We start from the raw sequence: 10,459 nt of genomic DNA, 5'->3' as shown, positions 1-10,459 counted from the left end.
AAAAGAAGTTCTTTTAAGTGAGAAGAAAACTGGGACAAAAATTCTATAAAACAATGGGGGCGCATTTTTTAGACAAAACATATGGGAAAATGTTTAAAAATTCATGCAGAAAATAGCTCCTTTCAAGAGGCATTTTAGAAGTTGTGTGATCTCTGACATGTATTCATTCAACAAGCATTAAGTCAACTACTACTACACACGAGAAATAGAAGCTGAAGTTACTAACAAAACATTTCTAGTTCTGTGGTGCTTTGGGGTAAGCACTGGATGGCTAACCCCAGGGTCTGCAGTTCAAACTCACCAACAGATCTATGGGAGAAAGAGGAGACTTCCTTCTCCTGTAAAGATTTACAGCTTGGGAAACCCTATGTCAGGTTTCTAATAGTTGGAATCAGCTTGATAGTAGTATCAGTGGGTATGCCCAACTCATCTGGAAGAATTTAAAGAAAATAATATTTATTTTACTTAACATGGTAATTTTTATAGCGAGCCAAGGGAATTTTGCCACTACTCATCTGTCAGTTTGTTGGACTGTGGTGGCTTTGAGCTGCTGTTATTCAGGAATGACTCTTCTGGTCTTCAGTCTTTAGTGTTTACAGATCATCTGAACAACAGATTTGATACATTAAACACTAAAGGCTGAAGACCAGAAGAGTTGTGGGATGACATTACGAACATCATACAGGTAGAAAGCAAAAAAGTCATTAAGAAGACAAGAAAGGAGGAAAAGACAAATGGATGTCAGAAGAGACTCTGAAACTGGCTCTCCAGCGTAGAGATGCTAAGCAAATGGAAGAAATGAGGAGGTACAAGAGCTGAACAGAAAAAATTTCAAAGGTCAGCTCAAGAAGACAAAGTCAAATATTAAACGAAATGTGCAAAGAGCTGGAGTCAGAAAACCAAAAAGGAAGAACACACTCAACATTTCTCAAGCTGGGGGAACAGAAGAGAAAAATCAAGTCTTGACTTTTCGTTACTGAAGGATTCTCTGGGAAAATTATTTAATAATGCAGAAAGCATCAAAAGAAGATGGAAGAAATACACAGAGTCACTGTACCAAAAGGAAATGTTTGCTGTTCAGCCGTTTCAAGAGGTAGCATATGATCAAGAGCCAATGATCCTGAAGGAAAGAAGTCCAAGGTGCATTGAAGGAATTGGCAAAGAACAAGGCACCAGAAATTGATGGAATAAAAATTGAAATCTTTCAAGAAAATGAGCTGGCACCGGAGGCAGTCACTCGTCTTTGCCAAGAAATATGGAAGGCAACACTCTGGCCAAATAATTGTAAAAGATCCGTATTTGTGCCCATTCCAAAGAGAGGTGACCCAACGAAATGCTAAATTATCATACAATATCTCTGATACCCCATGTGAGTGAAGTTTTACTAAAGATAATACAGAAATGGCTGTAAGCATACATTGACAGAAAACTTCAGAGGTTCAAGCCAGATTCAGAAGAAAATGTGGAATGAGGGATCTCATTTCTGATGTCTGATGGGTCTTGGCTGAAAGCAGAGAATACCAGAAAGATGTTTCCCTGTGCTTTATTGACTACGCAAAGGCTTTTGATTGTGTGGATCATGACAAGCTATGGACAGCATTGCAAAGTATGAGTATTTCAGAACACTTAATTGTGCTCATGAGGAATCTGTCCATGAATGATTTAAAATTAAGAAAGGTGTGTGACAGGGTTGTATTCTTTCACCATACTTATTCGACCTGTATGCTGAGCAAATAATCCAAGAAGCTGGGTTCTATGAAGAAAAATGTGACATCAGGATTAGAGGAAGACTCTCGTTAATAAATAACCTGAGATATGCAGATGATACTACTTTGTTTGCTGAATGTGAAATGGACTTAAAATACTTACTGATGAAGATCAAAGAGCACAACCTTTGGTATGGGTTGCATCTCAGTAATGTAAAGAAAACAAATCCTCACCACTGGACCAATAAACAACATTCTTAACAATGGAGAAAAGATTGAAGTTGTCAAGGACTTCATTCGTCTTGGATCAACCATCAACATTCATGGAAGCAGCAGTCAAGACATCAAACGACGTATTGCATTAGGCAAATCAGATGCACAAGATCTTTTTAAAGTGTTGAAGAGCAAAGATGTCAGCTTGAGGATTAAAGTGCGCCTGACCCAAGCCTTGGTATTTTCAGTAATCTCAAATGCATGCGAAAGCTGGACAGTGAATAAAGAAGACTGTAGAAGAATTGATGCCTTTGAGTTAAGGTGTTGGAGGAAAATATTGAAAGTGCCATGGGCTGCCAAAAGAACCAATAGATCCATTTTGCAAGAAGTGCAGCCAGAGTGCTCCTTTGACCAGGGTGGTCAAATCTCATCTCTCATACTTCAGACATATTGTCAGGGGGGACTATTGCAGGAGAAGGATATCACGTTTGATAAGGTGTGAAGGGTCAGAGAAAAAAAGAGGAAGACCCCCCAGCGAGATGGATTGGCCAAGTGGTAGCATCAGTGGGCTCAAGCGTGGCAACAGTTATAAGGTTTGCACAGGACCGGGCAGGGTTTTGTTCTGTTGTGCATAAGGTCACTATGAGTCGGTACCAAGTCGATGGTACCTAGCAACAATAAGGGAAATCTGGAACAGTACACACTTCCTGTATCCCTAAGTCATATCTATAATGATATATAATGAACTATTTGTTTTCTCAGAGATGAGCTATAAACATGAAGTGTGGAGATAGAAGGTTGATAAAAAATTAATTTGAGAAAATTAGATTTTTTAAATAAAATTAATCGATGCTATTTTAAGAGCCGACTGACTCTAAAACATAATCCAGTCAGGTTCCATGTTTATTTTAACAATGCTTACTTGAAAAGAGAATTTTCTTCTTCTTTAGCTAAATGGAAGACCTTCTTTCTGTGACCTTTTCTTTGAATTTTTCTGTTTCCCTATAAGATCTTAATTGAAAATACATCTATTGGTCTGTGATAATGGCAAACCCAGTTCTTTGAGCAGGAAAGTCTTAATTTTGGAACAAGTTAGTGGAATGGTTTTGCTTGGTTCATTACAAGTAATAATCACTTTAATGACATTTGATTTAGGGAACTACGAGAGCTTCCAGATTTGGGGTTATGCTACCATGCCTAGTAACCTTTTTATATTTCAGAGTTTACCAATAGTAGGTGATGGAGATTTTTTTTAAAAAAAGAAAAGAAACATCAGTTATCACAGACAACTGTATGGAGGTGACAAAGAGAGAGGGTGGGAGAGGTCAAGGCTAGACTTTAACACCACATCACTCTCATCCAAACCAACACACTGGCAGGCTCTTGTCAGAAAGGGTCATTTGAAGTAATTGGCTAATAAAAGGAATGACTGTTTCAGGATTCAGTAAATGGAGCATCACTGTCAAAAAGGAATCTGTTGCTGAATGAAGCCATTTGGGAGTCAGACCAAGATTACAGTATTAATGAGATTGGCATTGAATTCCTTTTTTTCTGCTATAAATTTAAATATATTTTTAGGCTTTTTTAATTAAGTATTTACATTGTAGATTTTAGAAGTGAATTATCCTGCTAATGTTGAAAGTACTTATATTGCCTATCCAACACAGGATGTTTCTAGTAAATACCACTCTATAAATGTGCCTGTTTCTTTTTTTAATCTTTGAAAGGTCTTTCAGTTTCTGCTCATTCTCTTTCCTGACCCACCCCCAACAACCATATTGTTCTCTCTGTGTCTCTCACGCACACCATACCCTAACACACAAAAACAGTGGGATGAGGAGTGTGCTTTCTTAACACGAAATTTCCACATATAAGATTTTGAAACTAACTGGGACATGTACTTTTGATGTTAAAAAGTCACATAAATTTTTGTTTAGCTTTGTTTCTGCAATTATATTTAAGTAAAAGCTTAGACTTTTCCTACATTAGTATCTGATCATCTAGTTTTTGTTAAATTTCATGCATTGTATATTTGTAATGGAGTCCTGGTTTAGCGCTGTAACATAAGCACTGGCCTGCTAACCTCAAGGTTGTCAGTTCAAACCCACCAGCCAATCCTTGGAAACCCTATACAGGGTTGCTGTGAATCGGAACCAATTTGACAACATTTAACAACAAGAACAAAGAATGACTCAATTTTTTCTAAGATACCAATTGATAAAATAATATTATTCCTTATATATAGAAATAGAAACTTTAAACTTGCATTAAGAAACAGTATCTCATTATATGGACTCCAGGTGTGGTGCTGTAGGATCAGCAGTGGACTGTGAACCACAGGGTTGGCAGTTCAAGCACACCAGCTGCTTCTTGAAAACCCTGTATTAGGTTCCCTATGAGTCAGAACCGATGCAACATAACAATAACAGAATTTTGTTATATAAAACACCATTGTATAATGGGATAATATATGAAAACATTAAGTTTTAGTGTGATACTGGTAATTCAGCATAATGGGATTCGGTTAAGAGAAAGACCGTTTCATGTGTTCACTTTAAATTTCCCTTTCAATCTTGAGTTGCCTAGATCACAACCAAGTGAATTAACATTAGTATATTTTTCAAAGTAAAGGTATTTTTATTTCCAGTGTATTTCATGTGATCTCTTATTTTTCCCTACTAAATATTAGTTGCAAAATGAACGGGAAAATGATCCAACTCATATACCATCAGTGGAAGAAGTATCTTCATGGAATAGTAGACTTTTGAAGAGGACAGCTCTTACAGTATGCGGATTTGGGTTTCTTCTTTTCATCTGCAAGCTAACTTTCCAGAGAAAATAACCCTAGTTTTAAAAAATAATGTATCTGTATGTCTTTATTCATGTTACTCAAACTATTAAACTGAAAGTTGCCTGTAACACTTTGTAGCACAGTGTAACTTTACACTCTGCCCATAGTCCATAGGAAAAATTTTGATAGCATGAATAAGAATGTTATTCTTCAGAAAGTGGCTATCATATTGAGTTATAAATATGTTTTTTCTTAATTTTGAATAAGCAGTAAATAATAAGTAAGCCTTTAGTTTGAATTTATGACTTGAAATAAATGTATCTAATATTCTTTGACATGAAAAAAAATATTCCAAATACAAATACTCCTCAGACATAATCAAACAGTGTTTGTTCCAGTATTGATTTCCTGGGTTTGAAAGCTTAAGACTATATATAGTCTTAGGGGACATCTCTCAGTCAATTGGCATGCTATTGTTAACAAAAAAAAACATGATCTACATCCTAGTGATGTACATTGCATCTGGGGCCTTAAAAGCTTGCAAGTGGCTAAGTAAGACACAACCGTAGGTCTACTTGCCATGAGCAAAACAGTATGAAGTTAACCAAAAGTGCAGAGAAGAAACAAGCCTACATGAGACACAACCTCATTTACCCTGAGACCAGCAGAACTAGATAGTGCCCATCTTTCAGCACCGAACCTTCCAACCAGGGTTATTGTAGTTGACCCTGGATTGTTGTCATTTCAGGCCAAGGTTACAGTAGTTGATCTTGGATAGAATGGGAGAAAAATGTAGAGCAGAACTCAGACCCTTATTTATTAATTTTTAACATAAAGGCTAGACAAATTGGAAATAGTAGAAAATAGAGGAGTCCCTGAGATGCTCTTAAAACCTAAAAGCAAGTTTGTGGTCTCAGATCAACTTTTAGCAAACTAACAGAGTGGCGCACAAGATAAAGAGTATCAGCCATAAGATCAGTGCCCTGCTTAAACGCCATCAATGTGAGACCAAAAGTTCAACAGTTGTTCAAAAGCAAAGATGAGAAGATAGGGGTCAACTAGAATACTGGAAAGGGAACCAACTCAACACAGAGAATATTGACACCTTTGATAAATGTATCTAATGTCACAGAACAATTCATGTGGAAATTGTTAAATGGAAACCTAATTTGCTTTGTAAATGTTCATCAAAAATTCCATAAACTATTTTTAAATAAATGTCTTTGTCATTCATAATGAATCATAAATAATTTGGAAAGTATTCAAGAAGTTTATAAATAGCTTTTCTTTAACCCTTATTTTCTCCTTGTGCCCATTATTATGCATTAAGGAATTTTTACTGCATATTTTTAATGATATTATTAGGCAAATACTAATTTTCAAAGTATTCCATAAAATTGAAAGGATAAAGATTAAAAAAAAATTTAAGTTATGGATTTAAAATGAAAATGTGAAATAAAAGATAAGTAGGAAATAGTATAGAAAGTTCAAAGTAATGTTTGATTTTTTTAAAGTACTTATAGGAGTAGGAGCATATGGTATGCTCTACGTTTAGCTCTTCTTGGGGTGTTTATGAAATTGAATGACATTAGGCATGTAATTTTTCATATCAGTCTAAAGAAGTAATACATTTGTTTTTTTCCAAATTTAAAAGGCAAGCTAATAAAAGCGCAGGCTGTCAGAATTGCTTAGATGCCAGTGGATTTGGTTTGGATTTATGGTTAAGTCTTCCCTGATTAGTGCCATACTTAGGAAACGGTTTACAATCTCAGATACCCAGAGAGACAGTTCTGGCTTACAGGGTCAGTATGAGTCAGAATTGACTCTAGGGCAGGGCATTTTTTCTATTACTACTTAAATAAACATATTCTTGTGTAACATTTTGATTCCTTTAGTTATTTTTTTACTGTGTTTTAAAAGTTAATTTTCCTGTAAGTTCCTCTTTGGGTGTATGATACACATTTTGGCTTATCAAAATCTATTTCACATTTATACTAATATAATTCTAGTTAGATATAAAAACAATACTCTTTAGAGCTCTGTGTACCTTTCCCCCCTTTTTTGCTATTAGTGTGCATGTCACATGTAGGTTACAAGCTCAACACATTGTTATAATTATTTGTATACTTTTATGTCTGTTTTTTGTGTCTATTTGCTAAGTTTGTTATATTTACATTACTGTTAACCATTTCTCGTACTTGTCATTTGTTTCTGTGGGTTTGAGTTTCTATCTGGTGTTATTTCTTACTCTAATGCAATTCTGTTCCAGTGCACCTTCTTTATGCTGGTATTTTCAAATGCAGTTTATTTCTGTTAGCCAAAGACAGTTCTGTACACATTGCTACAAACAATTGCTTTCTAAGTCACTAAGAAAAGAAAGATTGATACTTTTGTACTGTATTTTATGATTGTTTTTGTTAAGTGTTATAAGGTAGGCACAAAAGAACCAAACATTGGACAAAACATCTCTCAGTCTTGCACCTTCCTCACAATTGCTGCTCACTTGAGCCCTTTATTGCTGCCATGGTGCTAATCCATCTTGTTAGCGGTCTCCCTCTTTTTCTGTGTCCCTCCACTTTATCAAGTATGATGTCCTTCTTCAGGAACTGGTCCCTTCTGATAATATATATAAAGTATCACAGATAAAATGTGGACATCCTGGCTTCCAAGGAGAATTCTCACTATACCCTTTCCAATACAGGTTTGTTTGTTCTGGCAGTTCATGGTACTTTTAATATTCTTCTCCAATCCCTTAAATCAAATGTATCAATTCATTGGTGCAAAGTGGTTTAAGTGCTAAACTATGCCCCAATCCTTGATTATTGGAACCCAACAGCTGTTCTATGCAAGGAAGATGTGGTCATCTGTTTCCATGGAGATCTACAGCCTTGGAATCCTTAAGGGGCAGTTTTACTTTATCCTATAGAGTCACTGTGCCATCAGAATTTACTTGATGGCAATGGCTTTGTTGGTTTTTGTGTTTGTTTGTTTGTGTTTGGTATATTGGTTTTGATAGCACCCCTTGGCATGAACTTACATTCTGTTTCATATAAGTTGGTACGTTTGGGGAAAACATCTCTTATGAACTGCCTCTTCTGAACAAAATCTCTGTGCCACTAACCTGGATACTTTGCATAGTGGTAGTCTCTATTCTTTTCAGATCACCTTTCACAACATAAAACCTGTGACTTAGGAGCAGGCTGAGACAAGGATATTGAAGATTCCAGTATTCTCAGCCTTCTGAGCCTAGGATGGAGCCTATATTCTATTGCTGAGGTGTTCTCAGTATCTCAGCTTTACTCAGCGGTAACTTAGCCTCTTTATATGGAGTTGGAGTTGATGAGAAATGCTGGTAACCTCCTAATCAAATACAATAACCTTGATTTGGGGGCTGAGGAAGAGACTCTTGCTGTCTTAACAAGTTTTGGAAGGTAATTTTGCATAAATATTTCTTCATTTGCTCTATGTCCTTAAGACACTTTTTAGAGATTTTATTGAAGAGACTTCTCTTTGCTTATTGAATGGACTTAGCATCTTTGCCAAAACTCAATTGATTGTGAAGTATGGGGTTAATTTTCTAGACTCTCAATTGTATTCCATTGGTCTATGTCTCTTGTTTAAGCTAGTACCAGGCTGTTTTGATCACTGTAGCTTTAAAGTATTCTAAAATTAGGACATGAAAATTCTACTTATTTTATTTTAGCATTGTTTTATTTATTCAGAAACTTGTGGCTTTCCATAGAAAGTTGAGGAATGTTTTTATGGCTTTATTTTTGTAGTTTTTGCTAGCTCTGATAGTTTTCACTAGGGAGTACATCTACAAAGCTGATCATGCTACTATTATCCTAGAAGTGGAACTCCTCAAGCAGTGTTTCTGGGGTATCTGTTAATATGTTAGGTATTGTAGTCAGTCAAAAAAAAAAAAAAAAGCCAGGGGACAAAATGGCAGCCTAGGCAGAAAGGTTGTATGGACCCTTTGCAGCAAGAATATGTAAAACCAGATAAAGATAGATGCAGAGGATAGTCCTAGAACTCTGAGCTTCAGATTAAGGGATAAAGAAGTGAATTGAGTGCATATTGGGAGAGCTGAGTAGACACGGCAGGCGTGGAGGTGGCTGTTGACCTACAACAGGCATTTTGAAGGTTTCTGAGTGGCTTCAGAGACAAGGAAACATATTTGCATTGCAGAAACTTACCTGTGGCTTGCAGAGACAAAGGAGACCAGCAGCTGCAGCCATACAGCCAAGCCACAGCCATACTCTCAACAACTACCAATTGGACTATAGTCAATACACTGGATCAGTGACAACAACCAATATCTGAAAAATTCACCCTGAACTGAACTATGCAAACAGGGAACGGAGTACAAGCTCATCTCTTTATCACACTCACCAGAAGGCACTTGGTGGGTGCATTAAGAATACGCCAACACACATTCATCAACTTAACACAAATACAATAACAATGCCAAGAAAGCAACAGACAATCTGTTCACATGAAAAAGCAAGACAGTAGCTCAAAGAAATGGCCAAGAGGCAGAACTAGATAATGCTTTTGAGGAAAAAAGGTACTGGAACTGCCTAAGAAAGAGTTCAGAAAGATGCTATTTAGATGCCTCTAAATGTTGACAAAAAAATCAAGGAAAACAAGAATTTAGAAAAGCACTACACAAACCAATAAAGGATTGAAGACAATACAAAGCCTGCAGACAGAAATCCAGAAGATTAATTCTTAAGATATCAGAAATGGAAAATATACTAGAAAGGCAAGAAAGATTTGAAGCAAGTAGAATTAGCTAGAAGATAAATCTCTCAATATTAGTAAGCTATAAGAACATTCAGAAAAAAAAGAATTTAAAAATCTTAAGAAAGCCTAAGATTCACATGGGACAATATAAAGAGGAATAACTTGCAGGTGATCAGAATTTCCAAACACAAAAACGCAAAATAGATAGTTGAAGAGCTTCTGGAAGAAAATTTCCCTAACATCCTAAAAGATGAGAAGATAAGCATTCAAGAAGTTGAACTAAATTCAGGCAGGATAGACCCCAAAAGAAAATCACCAAGACATTTCTTAAACTCCCCAAAATCAAAGACAAAGACAGAATCCTGAAAGCCACACAGGAAAAACGAAATTTTACCTCCAAAGGAAAACCAGTAAGATTAAGCTCTGAATTCTCAGCAGAAACCATGCATACAAGACAACAATGGGGAAAGACATATACAAAACCCTGAAAGAGAAAAACTGCCAATCAAGAAACATGTGCCCAGAAAAACTGTCCCTCAAATACAAAGGTGAAATGACATCATTTCCAGATAAAAAGAAATTAAAAGATTTGCAATGGCCAGACCAACTTTACAAAAAATGCTAAAGTGTGTTCTTTGGACTGAGAACCAACAATGCATACAACAATCTGCATCTGGGCAATATGACATGAAATTCAGTACAGATACAGAAGTATCCAGAGTAAAACACAACGACAAGACTGACAACCGAGAATCAGAGATATCAAACTAATGAAGATGACTTCAAAGCATAAAGAGGAAAAAGTATAGTTATGGACGGATTTCCAGGTGGTGAGGAGGTCAGGTAGATTTCAAGATGTTAATAAAGGTACTGGGTAACCTCAAGAAACCTAATGCATCTTCACATCAAATCAAGTAAAGGAAAACCCAAGATTTTATAAACATTAAAACTATGAAGAAGTAGCAATCATCCATCAACCATCATAGGCTTTATCCCCTGTTAA

At 36.1% G+C, this 10,459-nt stretch overlaps 1 protein-coding gene across 1 annotated transcript in view; it reads left to right on the top strand.

Moving 5' to 3' along the window:
- ASZ1 (ankyrin repeat, SAM and basic leucine zipper domain containing 1) overlaps positions 1 to 4,761 on the top strand; it is an 89,480-nt gene extending 84,719 nt beyond the window's left edge. The window contains exon 13 of the mRNA XM_006859314.1: positions 4,609 to 4,761. Coding sequence (XP_006859376.1) covers positions 4,609 to 4,761 — 153 coding nt within the window. The remainder of the gene's footprint in view (positions 1 to 4,608) is intronic.
- Positions 4,762 to 10,459: the final 5,698 nt, after the last annotated feature.

Source organism: Chrysochloris asiatica, unplaced genomic scaffold (genome assembly GCF_000296735.1).
Source record: "Chrysochloris asiatica unplaced genomic scaffold, ChrAsi1.0 scaffold00032, whole genome shotgun sequence".
NCBI lineage: Eukaryota > Metazoa > Chordata > Mammalia > Afrosoricida > Chrysochloridae > Chrysochloris > Chrysochloris asiatica.
Note: the sequence above shows the minus strand (reverse complement) of the source record. Positions and strands in the feature narration are given on the sequence as shown.